This window comes from Eumetopias jubatus, unplaced genomic scaffold (assembly GCF_037043125.1).
Source record: "Eumetopias jubatus isolate StellerSeaLion01/CBP00866 unplaced genomic scaffold, mEumJub1_p1.0 scaffold_7, whole genome shotgun sequence".
Classification (NCBI taxonomy): Eukaryota; Metazoa; Chordata; class Mammalia; order Carnivora; family Otariidae; genus Eumetopias; species Eumetopias jubatus.
The window spans coordinates 2,612,354-2,633,192 of record NW_028274813.1 but is presented as its reverse complement, the minus strand read 5'-3'; the positions used below and the strand labels follow the sequence as shown (position 1 = coordinate 2,633,192).

Genomic DNA, 20,839 nt, shown 5'->3' with positions numbered 1-20,839 from the left:
ATGCGCCCCGAGTCGGCGAGGATCATCTACAACGTACTGGCAGAACTCGGTTCACTGTGCTTGATGGTGTGAGCCCTCCGACGTCATTTAACCAATTCTGCATCTAGCGGTTTCCAATGAATGTTTTGCTGTCGCAGCAATTTAAAATAACCGTTTGTGCTTTCCCCAGGGTCCTCGAGCCTCCTGTTGCGAACTGCTGCCTTGGCCAAATCCCTGACTGGAGCCGCCGTGCTTTCCACATTCGGTTGTCCGGGTCCCAGGCAGGTGTCTCCACTGCCTCCTTCGCAGCCGCTGGTGCCCTGAATCTGCCGGGCTGTCCTTGACCTTTGTCTGCTCTTGCGGGAGAGCGAGCGCACGTCGCTCTGTGTTGTTCTCTTCCTCGTGGGCAGAGCACAGGAAGGGACACGTTAGCGTGCTGTGCGTGGCAGGACGATGGCTAAGTGAGACCTCGGCGGAGCCCGGGGACGAGGAGGGCTTGTTTGCCAGCCATTGCTCCAGAAGCAGAGCCGGGGGGTGGGGGTTGTTAGGTGTTGAGGGGGCAGCTGAGCCCAGGCAGGGAAGGCAGGGGTGGGGGTGGGGGGGCTTTCAGCAAGGGAAGCCCAGGTGCCGGTGTGTCTTTGCTGTATCTTCCCTGTTCCCAGCAGCCCGCACTCAGCAAATCTCGCTGTCAGGGTGCCACAGGCGATCAGGGTCAAAGCCAGGGGGTGTGGCCTGTGCCGCAGGCGCCTGAGGACATCCGGGGATGGGCAGTTTCTACATGGAGCCCGTCTGTACACGTGTGGGAGTAAAATTTTAAAGTGAAGTGTATCATACTTGTAGAAAGAGATACGGATTGTCAATGGGCAGTTGCAAACGTTTGCACAGCGTGAACACCGCGGGTCGGTCCCCCAGGAGCCCCCATCGGCTCCCCTCCCCTGTCCCCGCCACAGGGAAGCACCACGGCTGATTCTCACGCAGAACTAGTCTCACCTGTTACCGGCCTTCATCCACAGGGACGCCGACAACATGACCCTGGGTTGGGTTCTCTCAGAACGTGCAGGTGCGGTTCTCCCTGGCGGCCGAGTGGGTGCAGTTCGTTCCGTCTGTTTGCTGACTCGTGTTCCCTATACGAGGGGGGCCGACTTCTGTCCACCGCCCTGGGGTCGGCTGTTCGGTTGTCCAGCGTGAGGTCCTCGGCGGGTTTTGCTGGGGCCGCTCTTGGCCCTGGCTCGGTGCGCATGTGCTCGCCTTCTGGGTCCTGTTCTAGGAGTACGTGCACAGGGTGGGGAAAACTAACCCTAGACCAAATCCTGTTGGATCCCACCAAGTAACTTAACTGCATCCCAGAACAAAGATCAAGAATATTTACAGAATATAAAAGTATCCAGGACCAAAAAGGTAAACTTATATCATCTGATTTGCCGGTATCAGACAATCAACAAATAGGAAAACAGAACCCATAATGATAAGAACAAGCAACCGGTTAAAACAGAAGAGTAAACGATGCAGATGAAAGAGGAGAAATGGACAGAACCACATAAGTGCAAATGGTCTAAACTCCCCTATGAAATGGCAAACTTATTAGATTTGGGTGAAAAAAAAAAGTAGATCCTGCTGTATGCTCCTTATAAGAAATCCACTTTAAATATGAGGACAAAGTAGCTTAAATACAAGAGAATGGAAAAAAATGCCATGTCAAATCAAAGAAAAGTTATGTGGCTCTAATAACATGAGATAAGATAGATTACAGAGAAAGGATCATTTTTTTAGAGATTTTTAAAATTTATTTTAGAGAGAGAGAGAGCACAGGGTGGGGTGGGGAGGAAAAGGGGGGAAAGATTCCCAAGCAGTCTCCGCACTGAGCACGGAGCCCAACGCCGTGCAGGGCTCGATCTCAGGACTCTGAGACCTTGACCTGAGCCGAAACCAAGAGTCGGACACTTAACCCATGGCACCACCCACGCACCCCCAGAGAAAGGATTATTATCACAGATAAAAAAGAGGAAAGAGATCTATTCATCAAGAGAACATAACAAACCTACATGTTTACGCATCTACAAGGTCCTCAGAATACATAAGGCAGAACTAAGCCACAGAGAGAACTAGACCCATCCCCACTCACTCATGTCAACCCATCGTATCGCCGTCCCCTCCACACCCTCCCCTGCCGGTTTCAAGCGGCACCCGCTGGACCCTTCCCGCCGGGCAGCAGATTTCAGCCAGGTGCCTCGGCCTTTTGGTGAATAAGCAACCCCCATCCCCCTACCCCCAGAGCAGAGACTATTTCCCTGCTGGGCTATCTTCAATGCCCGCCCTGTTGATCAGGTGGGACGCAATGAGGCCTGGCAGGGACAGACCTGAGAGAGAGACCAGCAGCATCGTGCAAGGCACCTGCCTCGGGGGAAGGCTCTGCAAACTCTCAGGGAAGGGGGAGCCTTGCTCCTGCAGGCTCAGAGGGCTCACAGGAATGTGGCCTTGAAGATTCTCAGGCTCATCCCTCCAAATATCCCCATCCATTTCTGAAAGTCGCTCTGTTCCTGTCAGAGCTCCATCTTTGACGTAAGAGACCTGTCACATTTTCAGCTCTGCCACCCGTAGGATCAGATCCTAGCCCGACATCCAGCACCCATTCAAAGTACACCGCTGAGTGGGTGCCCACATTGGCAACTAGGGCTCATCCCATTGGGAGCCCTCGGAATTCACATGTAGAATGTTCCAGGGAAACTAGGCGGCTCACCAGCTGACTCTCCTTGCCTACTTGTTGATGGTGGCCTCGGGAGTGAGAGCAGCCTCCCCTCATCTAGGGGGTCTGCCCCCCACCTCACCAACCCTTATGCCTTCAGACCAACAACCAGCGTCAGGACCAGGCACACCCAAGCGGGGACGTACAGTCTCTACTCCCAGGGGACTAGCTTATACGAGGGAGGAGTTGCCCTGTCTGGGAAATATGTGCCCGCACACGGGGACTGGGGAAAGCCAGCTGGGAAGGGACTCGGGGCGGGGGTGGGGGGGAGCCGCAGGCTGGGGCGGAGTGTCCAGAGGGTAAGGGGCATTCCTTGACATAGGAGCATCCTCTTGTGACGGACGCCGTGGGACCAGCGTCCTGGCAAGGGCACCAGAGACTGGTCCTAATGCGTTTCTGGACCGGTCTGCTCGTCCTACTGGGTCTCGCTCATGGTTCCTCTGTCCTTGTGTGCTTGTTTATTTTTGTATGGAGCTCATTATCCCCCAGAAACTATTTGTAGGAGTGATTTGACACCCAGAATGAAGGCACTTTCCTCAGGAGAGGATCAGTATTTGCAACCGCCCAGCATCCATCCAGGATGGCTTTAAATAAAATGTACAGCTTGAGTTTTTTCTTTTGTTTTGTTTTTGGATTGCTTGTTTATATAACGTGATTGGTATGGAAAATCCACGTTCAGTGACCCTCCCCACCTGGCCCCATGCCCAGGGCCCGCTCCCCATGGTCCAGCCCTGTGTCCCCAGGGGTGAAGATGTGGCCGGTCCCTTGCCTGTCCCTGGGGCTCTGCGGCACACAGGCCTTGGCCAAGCGTGCCATGGCTCCCCGACCCCTGCCAGCCATGGTCCTGCACTGCCGGCTCGGAAACAGTCCCCGGGAGCTCGTCGTCGGGGTGTGAGAGGAGAAGAGGAGAGACCCACCAGGATGGCCGCTCAGGAAGGAGGTGGCCTGGCCCTTGTTCTCTCCCTCCCATTGGACTCCAGGCCAAAAAGCATGTCGGCCCTAAGGAGGGACCAGGCTGTGGCCTGTGGCCAAGGCGTGCGGGGGCCAGCCGGGGGTGGTGATCAGGGCCTCGGACTGAACCAGTCCCAAGAATCAGAGATCACCCAGGCAGCATTGCATGATATCCAGCAATAAAACCAGGTCTTAAAATCTGAACACAAAAAGACTCTTCCGCCTGGAAATTTAGATTCGAAAACTCTTCAACATCTCCAGGGACAAAGGAGATGCGCAAACTGCCCGTTCCTGTTCCGCTCTACAGAGGTGCTATATTTCTGAGCCCAGGGGAGGCCCTACAGTGGCGTCCACGCTCCTCACCAAGGTCTGGGGCACAGCTCATCTTAAACACAGATGTACAGGAGCTACTCTTTTATCTCCCAGAAAGGAGAATGACATGGAGGAAGACAAAAGGAAGGAAAAGAAGGTATGACTTGACAGCTTCTGACTCAAATGAAGTGGAGACCTGTTCACTGCAGCAAATTCATGTGGCCCAGAGGTGGCAGCAAGCATCCGTCCCCCCGGGGAGGCGTGGGTGCCCGAGGTGACTCTGAGAAGACTGTCCCTCTCTTCACAGCATTCCTGACACCAACCGTGCGGGCTTCCCCACCAGGCGAGTCTCCAGCGGTCAGACACCCACAGGCCATGTCAGCCTTTAGTTCTGATGCTACATCCGCCAGAGGTTGGGCAGCAGGAATCCTGAGGTTCGGGACTCAGGCCGAGGAGGAGGGTTGCTGGCTGGAACAGTGGCACGTGGCCTCCCACAAGGCCAGGCCTGCCTTACTGCTTGGTGGCTGGGTTCTGGGGTAAATGCCCCAGGGACTCCTTCTGATAGAAGAGTCCAGACTTACAAGGATTGGCTTCCTCCTGGAAATCAGGCTGCCATTTGTGAAGTGAGCACCCAGATCCTTTGCCTTGGTGGGTGTTGGAGCCACACAACCTGCACAGCCCAGGGCTGCCTGAAGCTAGAGCTCACCTCCACCTCCAATCAGGGCAGTCAGGGCCCTACCAGACCCCGTGGGGACAAAGACAAACATAGCTGGTCTTCTGCCATCAAGGCGCTTGCCCATGAGCAGACAAGATAGCTCTTGGCCGAAGGGAGACTGTGATGTGCATTTCAGGGGAGAAAGTGAGCAACAGACTTGGGGGTCTAGGCCAGACCTTGAAGGAGGAGAATTTCAACAGATGGAAAGGGCCCTCTGGGGAGGCAGAACAGAATATGCAAAGATGTGGAGACAGTCTGTTTGAACCATATGAATTCGTCATTTTTCTTGGGGGGAAAATGCTCCAATATCAATAATTTCAGATAAATCAACCTCCAGCAGGCGCCAAGGCAGCGACAATGAATTCTGCTAGTACCCCTCACCATCACGCACTCACAGGAAAAAAAATCCAGTTTCACTTTAAAATGTGTTGATAAAAGAGTACAAATAGTTACTTTTATTAAATCTTAACCCTGAATACACAAATGTTTAATACTCTACATGAAGAAATGCACAGTTCATAGCTAGCCCTTCTACTGACCCGTGAAAGACAGTGGCTGCCCAGAGCAAAAACACTTGCACAACCGACTGTTTGAGTTACAAGCTGAACTAGCCACTTTTTCTATGGAATACGGCTTTTTTTTTTTTAAGATTTTATTTGAGAGAGAGAGAAAGCATGAGCAGGGGGAGGGGCAGAGGGAGAAGCAGACTCCCCGCTGAGCAGGGAGTCTGACATGGGGCTCAATCCCAGGATCCCAGGACATGACCTGAGCCGAAGGCAGACGCTTCACCGACTGAGCCACCCAGGTGTCCCCGGAATACCACTTTTACTTGAAAGAATGACCGATGGACAGACTATTCAGTTGTTGATGGCATTTTCTTTAGAATGGATGATGTGAGCTGGCTGCTTCAAAGTAAACAACGGACAGTATTTGTTGTCAATGATAAAAATTTGAGCCTTCAAGCAAAAAATCAGGATTTTGGAAAACTTGTGTCTTCCACTGTGAGCCTGGGATTCCCAAAAGCTACAGACTCTCCTGATGAAGCTGATGGCAGTGTGGACAATGGTGCTTTTTGGATAAGGTATGATAAAACGTGCCAACACCTGGATCCACATCACTCTGTGAACTGGTATTTGCCAGGTGACAAACACTTGATGTCACAAATTCACATATGGGTAGAAGAGCCGTTCAAAGTGCAAGACAGGCCAACAGATTTTACTACAATAGAGCATGCAAATTTCATAAAATTCATCAAGTTGGTTTCAGAATCCATGTCCTAATCTTTAATAAACTACCACCTGTCCAGTTTGGGTCTGGTATCAAAGAAGAATAACAAGTACCGAAAAGAGGCATTAAAATACCCTTGCTTTCCCCAACAGTAACTAGTCTACAAGAGGCTGGACCTTCCTTGCATACTTCAGCCAGAGCATGTCACAATAGATTGAACACAGCAGCAGACATGAGGATCTGTCTCCTGGTAAGCCAGATAAAGGTATTTGCAAAAATATAAAACAGTGACACCCATATTGTTAAGTTTTTTGTTATTATTTCAGCAAATACTTCATTTTTTTCATTTAAAAATCATTATTTGCCGTAATGTTAACATGTCGTGGGTTTGTTATTTTTAAAAAAATTAACATTTCTAAATATTATTCCTATATAAATACTAATTTATTTCCAAATCTATTCACATATAAATAGTATATATTATCATTTACTTTGTTCATAGTTATTTAATAAATACTAATTTTCTATTCTAATGAATTACTACTATTTTTAACAAATACTGTAAGTGAATTACTAAATATTTTTTGGTTTTAATTTCTAATGTGGTAACTCTTAGATATAATACATAAGCTACAGTTCTTTAGTTTCAGTAATTGCTCGGGGTAGAGGGGTCCTGAGACCAAAACGTTTGAGAACTGCTGGCCCAGAGCACAAGGTGATGCCGTGTCTACTGAAAGCAACTGGACCACGCTCCAGCTGTGCCCCTTGACCTGGTTCCCGCCCTGCCCAGGACTGGACCCTCCCCTATCGCCTCCCCTGGAGGAGTGATCTGCAGCCTTGAACCCTTGGTCACCTTGTCCAGAGCTGGGGGTATCAGCAGCAGCAGCAGCAGGAGCTTCCCTTGACCTCAATCTCCTCCTCCAAGTCCACAGAGCTGTATGGCTGCTCCTGCAGGCTGGGGAGCGGGGAGAGGGCTCTGTGCACCCATGAGTGTGTGCAAATGAAATCTAGAGCAGTGTCTTCCAGGGCAACTGGGACACTAGCAGATTCCCCAAGTCCCCACCCACCCTTCCTTCTGGGGACCCCTAGGCAGCCTACCAGGGAGCCCTGGGAATTCTGGGAACAGGTTAGGACAGGGGCACTCCGAGGGTCCAGCCCAATGAAGCTTGGGAGCAGGGAGACCAGCTCCCTTAAGACCCCAGGTGTGACGGTCCTGCACTGCCTACAGTGTTTGCTGGGGACTCTGGGCAAGTTCTTGCCAAGACCCTTGCTCTCTGGCCTCGGTTCCTCCCTATCTGGGAATGGGGGTCAATGAGCTGTGAGACTCCAGCCTAGGGTTCCCAGTGCCTGCCAGCGACTGAACCTCCATACCTGGGGACTTGTGCCTTTGGTGTGGCCATGCCCCCACCTGGGCCCCTGGAAGTACCCCATCTCCGCAGGCTCACCCTCCCCCTCTCTAGCCAACCCCTGCCCCCTATTCTCCCTCATACCTCAAATAACCTGGGACTCTGTCCCTGAAGGAGGCCAGCCAGTCATCCACAGTCTCCCTGCTCTTGTTCTCGCTGGACTGGAAGATCCCCATGATGGGCTCCTGTAGGTTGGCCAAGCCGAGGTCCTGCAGACAGCAGCTGGCGGGTGAGCTCAGACGCTGTGCTCCCAGCCTCCTCTCTCAGGAGGATCTATTTGCCTTACCCACCTGCAGGCCCACACCCTGGGTCTACGCCGCAGACCCCTGGGCCGGCACTGCTGGTCAGTGCTCTCTGGTCCCACTGATGCTACCTCCTGAGCTCCCCACAGGCTGTCCTGGCCTGGGTGGGGGCGGGCTGCCTCCCCCCAGCTGTGACATCCCCACCCCTACCTCACAGCCTTTGCTGTGAAAGCAGGTGGCCCCAGCCTTGTGTGTGGGACTCAAGGCCCAGTGCTGGCAGGCCTGAGTGTGGGTTGGGTGAGGAGAGCACACCCAGCCCAGGCAGGGGGCCAGGAGAGACAAGTACTAGAAAGGGAGAACTAAGCCCCCCAGCACCTGGCCTACCCAAAGGGCCCATGGCTCACCCCATGCTTCATGAAGATGTTGTGCAACTTCCTGGTGTCTGTCTCCACCTGAACCCTGAGGCCCTCCCACTTCCTGGGCTCCAGCGTCCTGAGGTGGGTGGCCAGGGCCTGGATGTACTCCCCAAAGACCAGCATGTGCAAACTTCGCCTGATTCTCTGTTCCCCCAAGAGACAAAGAGATGGAGAGGCCTGAGCAAAAGCTGTCCCAGGACCTGGTCTAGCTGGCCTTCGGGGATGGGGGTGGCGGGCTGCTACACAGACTCCTCTTGCATGGGCCTGGCAGGGGCCTGTCCCCACCACCAGGCAGATGGAACCCCTAACCCCCGGGGGTGCAGGGGTTCCTGCCTCAGCTTCTCGGCAAGTCAGTCACCCCCGAGTCGGCCTCCTACCTTGTACATGGGAGTGGAGTGCATGTTGGGGCAGCCCTCCAGGCCTTGCCACAGGGACTGCAGAGCTCGAACCAGATGCTTGTCCTTCTTCCCAAAGTGGCCCCTCGGCAGACTCTGAGGACCAGAGGGTCGGACGTCATGGAGGCCCAAAGCGCCCAGCTGGCTGTGCTCTCTCCCACCCTTGCCTGGTCTCCTCCAGCCTTGTGGCCCCCACCTCTCCCCACTGGGCGCACAGTCCTGGACCAGAAGGGCCCACACTGAGGGAGCCAGAGGCTCATCCCCTGTCTGTCCCAAAGCTCTATCCACTCTCCTCCTGCTGACTCCTGGGAGCACCCCAGATTCAAACTGCAGCCCTTGACTTGAGCTCCTCCCTGGAGCCCTCCCAAGTCCTCCTGGGTATCTCCCCTTTCCCCCTTGGTCCCCACAGGACCATAGCCTGGCAACGGACCTCGATGATGCTTTCTCCCTCCAGATCAGACTCCTGAGACATGGGACAAGGGCCTGCTCAGTTCTCAGTGGACACCAGAGGGGACGGGCAGAGGGGGCAACGCCAGCCCCCTCGGTGTTTAACCAGGGAACCCGAGCAAGTCCCATGCCCACCATACCGCAGCCCCCCGGTGCCCCATCTGCATGATGCAGCCTCATCAGCAACATCTGTAAAACATGGCGCCAAGTCCAATCCATGAGCTGTGGCTGCCTGGAGCTCTGTGTAGAGAAGGACCCTGCAGCTCCATATGGACGAGAATAGAATGCTAGAATTGATTAGTAATGTCTGCCACGGCCCAGGGTGAGGCAAGGCAGTACGTCGGCCATCCTGGGAGGGCATGACCTCTCTGGGTCTTCCCAGGAGCTCAAATCTCTGTGGAAAATCCAATGGCAGATGTCTCAGGAGCCGGGGCCCACAGTGGAAAATGAATCACTGGATAGAGCTGCAGGAATGGAGACCCGCCCACCACCACCTACCATCTTCCACCCAGGAAGCCCCATGAGGACAAGGCCCTGAACCCCAGATTTGAACAGGAAGTGCCTTCCTGTGGTTTCCACATCCTACGAGGCCACCCTGCCCTCTCAAGACTTCAGCTCTGGGGCCAGCGCCTGGGTATCCTCAGGGACCTCATTCTCTGGTGTGTGTGGCAGCCACAGTTCAGGGGAGACAAAGATGGGCAGGTACAGAGACTCTGGGACGCGGTGACGGGACTTCACCTGCCTGGGGATGCACTGGGGTCAGAGCCAGGGTCAGGGGAAGGGGGAGTTGTCAGGCCTCAGCTGGCCTGGCCGGAGCGGTTTCACAGGTGGAGAAAGGAAGAGGGGACAAAGGGAGATGCCCTCAGTGAGGGGGGAGCCAGACCTCAGAAAAGGTGGAGAGGCCAAGCCCAGCCCAGCCCACCCACAGGGACAGGGCCCCTCCCTCAGGCCACAGGGCAGAGCCGGCCCTGCCCTTCTGCTCCAGACAAAGGCCTGACCAGGCGGCCTGACCAGGAACTGATCAGCACCTGATCGGTACCTTGCCCTGTCACCCCAGCAAAGGCTCTGCTGGGCTGCGCACAAGTCCAGGGAGACACAGGCAGGTGCCTCCTGCCTAGGTTCTCTGGGAGCAGAAAAGACCCCACACCAGGGCTGGGGCAGGGGGTGGCGTCACCTGGCACAAGGTTCTGACTCTAGGCAGGAGGTGGTCCTGGCTGTGGTCCTCAATGACATGGATGGTGCCTTGCACAGCAGGGCCCGGGTCTGCCAGCAGAACGTGTTCCTGGCTCAGCTCCTGCCACGTTTCCCTGGTGGGGCAACCAAAGGGGTCCATGGGACCTGGCCCAGAGCCTGCCACAGCCCCAGGCTGCATACCAGCCACACCGGTGCCCCTCTGTGCACCCTTGGACGCTCCCTCATTTCTGATGCTGTTGCTGTCTATCTCATCCACTGTTTTTTCTGACTGTATTTACAGACTTGTATTCACGTGGCTTAAAACGCAAAAGGTACAGTGGGAAAGTCCTCTCCCAGAGGCAGCCAGTGCTGTTGGCACCTGTTGTTTCCCTATGAAATGGTGCCATTCTGTACACACACCGGGGTTGTTAGCCCCGCTTTTCTCACAGGTGGTCCGCATGGACCTGCCGCCTAGCCTGCCTGCTCCCACTGGCCCCGGCCGCTCCCCGACACACCCACTGGCCCCGCCCACGCCCGGGCCGCACCCCCACACACCCACGGGCCCCGCCCACACCTGGCACACCTGAGGATGCCCAGTTTGCCCCACGTGCACCTCGGGGGCCTTGGCGGCAGCGTTCTGCTGGAGGAACTGGACAGCCTCCGCCTGGTACCTGCAGTGGAGGATGGAGATGAGCCCCTCCCACCAGCCCAGCCCCCCAGGCCGGCCCCACCCAGCTAGGACCCGAGGACTTGCTCCCTCCCCACTTCACTGCTGCTTCTTCGCAGAATCACAGATGTGGGTGACAGCAACTGAGGTGTCAGCAAGGCAGCGAGGGCTGGCTTTGTGCCTTGGGCTGGCTCTGTGCCAGGCCCTGCAGCCAGATGCTTCCTAAGGGCCTTTTCATTTAATGCTTTCAGTGACCATTTGTGATAGATGCTTCCAGAACAGGATGGGAGTGTTTTTTTCCTGTGGCCTTGGGAACTGCAGAGAATGCTGCATTTGAGAGGCCTAGCCCTCCCGTTCCCCGCAGTGAAGGAAGAGGAGGGAGGGGAGGCAGTGCTCCCAGAGCCGGGCTGGCCCCCCACCCAGAGAGTCCGGGTGAGGCCTGGGGGTGCTGAGCTCTCGGGAAGGGGAGGCTGGCACCCCACGCCTGGGCTGGGCCACTGAAGCTGCCCCAGAGCAGGGAGCAGGGAGAGGGTCAGGGACAGCACACTGCTCCCCAAAGGCAGGAAAAAAGGGGTGCTCTCACCTGTCCCAAGAACATGGATCAACCTGGCCGCCCAGCCACATTTTCTTAAACATTTAAAACCTGGCTGATTTCACCGAAAAATCCCCACGTCTGGTTTCTCTTAAGTAACCTGCTTCATGTTTGCCCATAATGGAGCCCATCCCAGGTGAACACAGCTACTCTGAAGGCCCCCAGAGGGAGGAGCCTCGTGATGGGCTCTACACAGTGCTTCCTCTGAAACAGGAGCAGCCCACAATACTGACTCCAGCCCCAGCCCAGCAGGAAAGAGGCAGGGTCCCCACCCAAACCCTGAGGCCGGGGCAGAGCTGGGTGTGTGGTTCAGGGGTCTGATGGGAAAACCAGAGGAACGGGGAGGCGGGTAATGTAACCGAGATAATATTTTAATGAAATTTTTTAAACGATTTTATTTATTTATTTGAGAGAAAGAGAATGAGATAGAGAGAGAGCACGAGAGGGAAGAGGGTCCGAGGGAGAAGCAGACTCCCCGCCGAGCAGGGAGCCCGACGCGGGACTCGATCCCGGGACTCCAGGATCATGACCTGAGCCGAAGGCAGTCGCTCAACCAACTGAGCCACCCAGGCACCCTTTAATGGAATATTTTTAAAAATCAAAATCAGTCCAAAACATCCATCATGAGCAAAACACCAAATTTTAAATAAAGACAGAATTCGACCCTGTAGGTTCATGACGCCCCTCCTGGGCTTCCCCCTAATCCCAGTCCTGCTGTCTGGTGTGGGAGCCACAGCCCCACGTGGTGTTTAAAGTTCAATTAATTAAAAGTAAAATAAAATTACTTAATAACTAAATAAATTACAAGTAAATAAAATTTAACTGTGGTCCCTCTGTGGAACCAGCTCGAGAGCCACACGAGGCCAGAGCACCGTGTCAGACGCCGCCGCCATGGGGCATTTCCAGAGCCAGACTGGGAGCACCCAAAGCTGATGCTAGAACCTTCCCCTGCTTCGTGAGATGGCCAAGCACCTGGTAGCCAGCGGTTGGAGGCCTGGTCAGCACTCTAACTGGGGTTCGGTGGACCCAGCCACCCAGGCCTCCTTCTGTGGGCAAGGACCACCTTTTCACTTACCTTTTCAGAAACTCTGAAAATGTTTCCAGAACCACCGCTTGCACCTGGCTAGTGACAGGTAGTCCCATGGGCTGTACTGCATTCATGCTTTCTTTCAGCAGCTGTCAGTCAAAGCAAGTGGGTTCTCAGGGGCCCCCAGGGGTCACAGAGCCAGTGGACCCTAGGAGAATGTGTCCTCCCCAACTTTGTGCCTGACACAGCTGTCCTTGCAGGAAAGGCTGGTGTGCACAGGCCACCACCACACGTGTACCACTATGCAGATGGCACAGAGCAGACACCTCCCGCCAGGCCCTCACTGCCCCTCCCAACCCCCCACCATCTTGCCAGGCCTCTCTCCCTGGAGCCCTCCACCGTGTCCTGCCATGAGCCAGCCTGCACAACATCCTCCTCTCCATGCATGGCTAGGCTTCTCCCGTTTAGCCCAGAGGCTGCCCCAGCCCCACCTGAAGCTGCCAACTCCCCACTGACACTGAACGGTGCTGCTTGGTGTAAAGGCATGAGGACGCTTAACATCCGCTCCTTTTCTCCCTCCGACCCTGAGCCGTCAAGGGAAGCAATAGAAACCCCCAGCACCGAATCCTCTGAAAAAAAAAAAAAGCCCCCACCCCCCCGCCGCCACCACCACACACGCTGGTGGCCTCTCCTCCCGGGCCAAACATCCTTCACCCCAGTGGGCTGCTCGACCCTCTCCCCGAGGTGTCCCCGGACACTGGTCCCAGTGTAGGTCCTACCTGAGGCCTGAGCAGGCTCATGAGCTGAGACATTCCGGGAAGAGGCCTCCCCAGGACATATGCCCTGCAGCCCTGCACTGGGGGCCCACTTGCCTCTGCCCGTCGCCCTCAAACACTGACGCTTCGATGCCCAGAGCCCCGCCCTCCACCGTGCCACCCATCCTGGCTGCACACGCACCCCACCCCCCATCACCCATCGCCCCCCAGACCCCAGTCCTTCCAGGCCCCCTCCCAGCCTGGCCGGGTGCTCAGGAAGGGGCCAGGGACCCCACGTGGCAGGCTGGGAAGGTTTGGACGGATGCGTACCTGGAAGATTTCGAGAAACGCTGGGTAGGAACACTGGGCTCACTTTTTCCGATCCCAGATCAGGACTCTTTCGACACGCTTTGCCAACTCTTCCTGCCCAGAAAACAGTAAAAGCAACTTCTATCCCCACACTCCTCTCTGGAGCACGTCAGGTCCAGCTCCGACTGAGGACTCGGAGGGTGACACCCAGAGCCAGCCCAGGGACCAGCAGCCTGAAATCCGCCCCCAGGGACCCAGTTCCAAGTAAACCCCCTCTTTCACGGCCTCCAGCCCTCCGTCCATCACGGGTGGTCTGTGAAGCACCTTCTGGACACACCCTCCTCCTCATTCCTGGCAGGTCCTCCCCGGGGCCCCAGCCACTCATTCACGGCCTGGAGGGGAGGGGGATGACGAGCAGCTAGTGGGCAGCCAGAGCCCTTCCGTGGGCGAGACCTAAGAGGGGTGCCCAGAGACCCACAGCCTGGGGGGCACCAGGGAGACCCGGGGTACTGGGGACCAGCTCCCGGCCAAAAATCTAAGTGTGACCTCGTGAGCCCGACCACAGGCAATGACAAAAGGCTGTCTCTGGCAGGTTCCCAGGGAAGGCTGCCCTCCTCACCTGGGCTTGCGGCACGGCCAGTGCCAGGAGGTCTGAGGGGGCCTCAGGCTGACTGTCCCCTGCTCCCATGCAGATCTCCCTCCTAGCCCAGGCACCTCCATCCAGAGGCCTGCTTACTGGGGGCCCTGGGCAGGCCACGGCCTCCTTATTTGGAGAAGGGGACAGCCTAGAAGCCAATTTTCTCCACCGACTCAGCACTCAGTACTTTCCCACACCTAGCCCTGCCCATGTCATACCCTGCCCTCGTCCACCAAGCAGCAGGAAGCTGTGTCTGGCCACCTGGGCCGGGAGAGGATCCTGACACCACATCCAGCTGATGCTAGCCCTCGCCTGGCCCAGGTGCCAGGGATGGGACAGGCATCACTCCCGCTAAGCCTCTTGCCAGACACAGAAGGAAGCCTACATGGTCACGTTCGTCTGGCCACCTGTCTGAATGGACCACTCGACACCCAGCACAGCCCTTGACAGGTGGGGTGTGGAAGTGCAGGAAATGCTAAGCCCTGTCTTCCTTCATTCAGCCCAGACTGCAACTCCACAGTTTCAGGGGAACCCTGAAGGACAGGGGAACTCAAAACCCAGGTGTTTCAAGGAGACAGAGTTTGCAACCAAGGAAAAGCCTAAGCATTTATATACCAGTTAGTGGAAAGTTCCAGCAAAATCAATACTGATTCTTTACTGCACTGAGAAACTAAGCTTTCTCAGTCTGTTAGCTAGGAAAGGCAGAGAGCTTCCCTCCCTGTATCCCGAACATCTCCTCCACCGGTCCCCATGACTCTTGACATGTCTGTACCAAGACCAAGAACGCTGGTACAGGAAATCACGTTGGTAAAAACGATCACAGTAGGAGATTGTGATGTCCCCTTGAGTCCTCACTGTGTCTGCCGTGGATTAACCGCGTGCACCCATCTTGGGGCAGCTGGCTTTCCGCCTGAGGCTCACTGGCCCTGCTCTGTAGCCACTGGCATGGAAGAAGCCAGACCGCCCTCACTGGTCAAGGCAGCGACCTCCGGTCGGGTGCTCTCCCTATGGGCCCGCTAGATGACGTTCCTCCCACCGCAGAGCCACGGCCACTGTTATTTCCCACGTGACAGTGCTCAAGGGCCAGAATCAACACAGCAGCACCCACCCCCCCAGCCCCACCACCCAGGGCCCACCCTGGCCCAGCCCCTTGCCTGCTGCGCCCCAGATGCCAGACGAGGAGGCCTCTGGGTGACGGATACTCCTGGATCCATTTACCTGGATCAGCCCCACCAGTTTCTTCTGCATTTGGGACATCCAGGTAACAAACATTATGGGGTCCAACAGGTGCCCGACCGTGGGCTCCTGAGAGGTCGGAGGTGCTTTCACAAGTGTCTCCCTATTGGGTTGGAAGGAGCCATGAGGGGCAAAGAGCTGAGCTGGGGCTGGGGTGTGGAGGACAGCTCGGCGCTAAGGGCAGTGGACCCCAGGCTGGGCCTCGCTCCCTCCCTAGCCTGTGCTGGCCGCCCCCACCCCTGCACAAGGCCCAGTGACTGGAGAGGGCAGCTGGGGTTGAGAAATGGGAGCAAGAGGCTCTGTTGGTGTAGACAAGTCTCAGTGGTCATACACACACACCCTAACGCGCTAACACACCCATACACATACTACGCAACAGACACACTGGCACGCACTAACACATGCGTGTGCATGCACTGTCCCCAAGGCCAGCTGTGTCCACCCTTCTCCGACCACCAGTCCTGCCCAGGTGGCCCCTCCAAGTCTCTCTGTTGATCACAGCCCTGGCCTGAGGACCCTCACCCAGAGCAGTGGCCTCACCCAGCACCCCAAGGTCCCCAGGAGGACTCACCCCGGATGCCCAAACAAGTTCGTCTTGCGCCAGGTGTACAGGACTTGACAGCTTTTCAAGTTGGTGCCGCAGGAGTGTGTGAGCTCAGAGAGGCGGCTGAGGAGCACTTCCTGGAAGTACATCCTGTAGACCTCCCAGAGGCAGGTCCCCAATCGGCTTGCCTGCGGGGACCCCAGGCCCTGTCTCACAGCTTTGTCTAGCTTCTCCAGGTATGGGTCCAGCTGGTCCTTGGGGCCCAGGGTGGGCACTCGGGCCTCAGCATCGTTTCTCAGCAGCTCCTCCAGCTGACCAGCCCACGGGGCAACACCACTGTCCTGGAGGGCGCCGGCCTCTCAGCTCTGGTGCTTGTCCTGTGTCCACCCCACAGTGGTCAGCACTGCCTGGAGCTTCAGCTCCAGCTCCTGGCTGGGCCCAGGGCCCTCCAGAGCCTGCTGGATGACCTGCCACATGCTCTGGGCCACAGCCTGGTACTGGGGGCCACAGTCCTGCCCTTCCTCTGCCAACATCGAGATGCTCTGGTAGGCCTCCAAGAACCGCCCCTCCTGGACCAACTCGAGGGATCCTGGAAGAAAGGAACCCGAAAGAATGGCTCAGCGGGGGGCTTGAAAGACCCGGAGATCTGGGGAGGGGGAGAGGTGCCTGCCCTGGACCCTTCACTGTAATTTCTGACAGGAGTAGGGTGGAGATGGGCTGAGCTATACGGAACTCATCCATCAGAGGAACCACCAAGAGGACCAGGAGGAGGTTTCAAGAGGCTTTGGGAACGAAGTTCCTTGTGGCCAGTCAGGATCAGAAGGCCACAGGTTTGTTACAATGTTTGCAGAAGACCAGTAGGCTTTCCACTGTGTCAGCTTTGGAGTAGAAAAACGTTAACACCCAGCTGTGAGCTCCCAGGGCTATGCATGGTCCATACCTTCATCAGCTGTGGGTTTGTTAACCCAACATGGAGACAGCAAAGGCACTTTCCCCACCAGAGGCACAGAGAGGGAGGTCCAGCAGACTTAGTAGAAAATTTCTAGCAAGGGGTGCTCAGTAGGAATGCACTTCAGGACCACCTGGAGGGCTCATTCCAGCCCAGATTGAAATGTGCATTTCCTTTTTTAATTTTTTGGGTTTTTTTTTTAAGATTTTATTTATTCATTTGACAGAGAGACACAGCGCGAGAGGGAACACAAGCAGGGGGAGTGGGAGAGGGAGAAGCAGGCCTCCTTTGGAGCAGGGAGCCCGATGCGGGGCTCGATCCCAGGACCCCTGTGATCATGACCTGAGCCGAAGGCAGACACTTAATGACTGAGCCACCCAGGCACCCCTGGAATGTGCATTTCTGACAGGTTCCCAGGAGGTGCTAATGGTGCCGGTCCTGGACCTCCTGCTCTGCCCGGCTTTGCACCCCAGAGGAGCCTCAGCAAGACTCTCCAGCCTGTAACTGCAGAAGGCAGGCGCCAGTGAGACTCAAAACCAAAAGAGGAATTGGTGGGCAGGATGGTCCAAAGCACTTGAGCACTTGGACACCAATTCTTCTGGACTTCAACTTGAAAGGGCATTTTGAACTTTAACTTCTGGAAATTTCGAAATGAGAGGGCAGTTATATTTCAAGTTGGGGCTCAGAGCGCCTTTCTGTTGTCAAGGGCAAATGCATGTCCTCCCCTTTCCTATTCCTCCTTTCTGACAGCTGGAATGTACATGTAATGCCAGGACCTGGGCAGCCATCCTGGGCCATGAGACAGGAACACCATGTGGAGGAGAGTGGAGGAGTACAATGGAGAGGTCTGGGTCTCTGAGCACCGAGGAGTCCTGAACCACCTACTCAAATCTTCCATGAAAGAAGCAAATTTTATCTTGCTTTATCTTAAGCCACTAGTTCATTGGATCTCTCAGTGAAAGCAGCTGAACTTATAATAATACAAAGAATTGAGGAGTGGAATGTGGGATGGAAATTATTTTGAACCAAAACAGGACAGCCTTCCATGGCATGTAACTATTTTGAGGGTGAAGAGTCCCTACCCACTTCTCATAGATAGCTCCTTGTTGATAGTAATTAATTAGATCAGACTTGAAACTAGGAACTGTACGTGCTGGAACCTCTGTGGTTTTACCAGGCGCAGGGCTGCTCGGACATCATTCCCCTTCCTTCCAGAGCTGCCCATCCAGCAGGGCAGCCTCAAGCCACACGTGGCTACTGAGCCCTTGAAATGTCAAAACTGAGCTGTGCTGTCAGTGTAGACCACACACGAGATTTCAAAGACTTAGCGGGGGGAAAAAAAAAAGAATGTGAAATATCTTAATTCTAATATTGATGGAATGTTGAAACATGTTGAAATACTATGTCAGCTACATTGGGCTAAATAAAATATTTTCCTAAAATTAATTTCACCTATTTCTTTTTATATTTTAACTGTGATTCCTGAAAATGGCTCCCGCTCTATTTCCCTGGGCAGCACTAACTACTCTAGAGCACGCTTGCCCCTCTCCCTCCAACAAGGAGCTCCTGTTTATCCTGCACCTGGCTGTTTTCTGGGTAGGGGGCCATCATCCCCCTACCCAAAAACAGAACAGCTGCCCTTACAAAGTCCTGAGGTCTCCCGGGCTTCCTACAAACATGGCTGCGTTGGCTACCATTTCTTTAGCAAAGATACTGGGGGGGTGGGTTAGGCAGGCAAAGGCAGACATGGGGGGGTCCACTGTTGCATCCACACCCGCCCCATGCAGGCCCATCGAGCTATGCAGAGCGTGGCTGCTCCCGACCACCTGACCATCTCTTGGCATCACAGGCCAGCAACACGTGGGGCCAGCGACATCTGGCCTAAGAAAAAAAGTGAAATGCACCTGAAAAGTGACCATCCTGGCAAGGCTGGCCCGATGTCATGAGGCACAGGGCTAGTGTGGATGTGGGAGACCCTCAAAGATCCCATCACCTGTGAATCAACTGATAAACACTTGTCCCCTCTTGGGTGACAATGCCAGATGCCAGAGATAGGCAGCTGGTGACACCTCATCCCCCCCCCCCATGACTCCACACTCTTATTGCAATTCTGCAACTTCCCACTGACCTCAGGGAAAATCTGAAGCGTTTTCTCTTCAGGAAAACATGCCCTAGATTATAAAGGTACCAGCTCCGCCCACAAACCCACTGCGGACCAGAGCCTTAATAACCAGCCCAGCCCCAGCCCTGCTGTTCCACGCAAGGTCATTTATCGAGCTTTTGTGTGTGTGGACCCATGCTGGGTCATGGCAACACAAATAAGACACTCCACACACAGCTCCACCTCCATCCCAGGCCCCTCCTCTCCCTCCTGCAGCCCTAGAGCCTGGGGTACAAGTAGCAGCCAGCTCTGCCGGCCTGGATTTGAACCGTGACCACCTCACCTGCTGTGGGCCCCTGGGCAAAGGGCTCCATCCCCCTGAGCTGTGGTTTCCTCGGCTTTGAAACGGTAAGGTGCGTCTCACAGGTGTGATGACTATGGGCTGGTTCACTCTGCTTTGGTCCTTCTCTTGCTCCCCGGCACTGTGTCAGAGCCCCCATGGGCTCAGCAGCCCACCCCAGCCCCGTGGCAGCCCGCTGCGTGGTGGGTGGTGGTGGTCAGCAAGCCAGCCCCGCTCACGTAGGATCCCCCAGGCATGGGAAGGAGGCATCTTCCCACTGTGCCTGGTCCCCTCCAGGCGCCCAGAGTGACATCCAGGAGGCTAGCATATGCAGTAAATATTAAACAAAAGGATAAATACGGGAGCAAAAAAAAATGAAGGAACAGGAAAAAGGTTCCTGCCAGATATAAAGGTGAGACCCAGGGACGCCTGGGTGGCTCAGTTGGTTAAGCGTCTACCTTCCGCTCAAGTCATGATCCCGGGGTCCTGGGATTGAGCCCCGCATCGGACTCCCTGCTCCGCGGGGAGCCGGCTTCTCCCTCTGCCTGCTGCTCCCCCTGCTCATGCTCGCTCTTGCTCACTCTCTCTCTCAAGCAAATAAATAAATAAATAAATATTTAAAAGAAATATATAAGGCAAGACCCATACCTTTGGAAGTTTCTGTCAGATGAACAGAAACTGGGGTTCTTTATTTCTGTGAAACACTCCCAGAAACTTTGCAATCTTCCTTCTGGGCTTCGGAGGATGGCCTTTGGGCTGCTGCCTCGGGTGCCCCTGAGCCTCACTAGGCAGGATTTGTTGGTGCTCACTGCCTGCTTCTTTTCCTTCCAGCCTGGGTTTCTCCTTGCCCCAGCAGCCCTTTCTTTTCATCTGGTCCATCTCTCTGCCTTTGCACCTGACAGCAGCCTGGCCCCACAGACACCCTCTCAAGGTCTGCAAGTCATGGGGTCTTATCTATCTCCATGAACAAAAGAAATAAATGGGAGGAAGCTGGTGACGGCCAGAGAAATTTCCTCTGTATCTAAAAATATGGGTGTTGGGACACCTGGGTGGCTCAGTCGTTAAACGTCTGCCTTCGGCTCAGGTCATGATCTCAGGGTCCTGGGATCGAGCCCCGCATCGGGCTCCTTGCTCGGCGGGAAGCCTGCTTCTCCCTCTCCCTCTGCCTGCCCCTGCCTCTGCTTGTGCACGCTCCCTCAAATAAATAAATAAATCTTTTTTTAAAAATGTGAAACCCTTCTCAGATTTGTGTGTCACCGTCATGCAGGGGCCGTGCTAGTCTTCTCTGTATCATTCCACTTTTAGTATAAGTGCTGCTGAACTGAGAGCTCTTTTTTTTATTATGGTAAAACACGCACAACACAAGAGTTACCATTCTAATCATCTGTAAGTGTGCCGTTCAGTGGTGTGGAGTAATACCCATTAACTAAGTTGTGCAATTGTCACCACCATCCATCTCCAGAACTTTTTGGTCATTGCAAACAAAAACTGTCCCCATTAAACAGGAACCCCCATCCCCCCTGCCCCAGTCCCTGGCGCCCGCTCCCCTACTTTCTGTCTCTGGGACTCTGACCCTTCTAGGGACCTCACAGCAGTGGAATCATGTGGTATTTGTCCTTCTGTGACTGGCACCATGTCCTCGAGCTTCATCCATGCTGTAGCGGAGTTCCCTTCCT

The 20,839-nt window shown here is 55.1% G+C and overlaps 1 protein-coding gene and 1 non-coding gene across 2 annotated transcripts; both read right to left on the bottom strand.

Annotated features, from left to right (window-relative positions):
- Nucleotides 1–6,678: 6,678 nt before the first annotated feature.
- LOC148163847 (uncharacterized) lies at nucleotides 6,679–19,197 on the bottom strand. Its single transcript, XM_088024985.1, is given in 11 exon segments — nucleotides 6,679–6,882; nucleotides 7,418–7,542; nucleotides 7,980–8,135; nucleotides 8,369–8,482; nucleotides 10,008–10,140; nucleotides 10,552–10,677; nucleotides 12,341–12,441; nucleotides 13,378–13,470; nucleotides 15,212–15,332; nucleotides 15,801–16,362; nucleotides 19,167–19,197. Coding segments are annotated over 11 exon segments (1,644 nt in total). The 3' UTR covers nucleotides 6,679–6,800.
- A 1,188-nt stretch (nucleotides 19,198–20,385) lies between these two features.
- On the bottom strand, nucleotides 20,386–20,494 carry LOC114208974 (U6 spliceosomal RNA). Its single transcript, XR_003609207.1, has one exon. It is a non-coding gene; the product is annotated as a U6 spliceosomal RNA (small nuclear RNA).
- Between the last annotated feature and the right edge of the window lie 345 nt (nucleotides 20,495–20,839).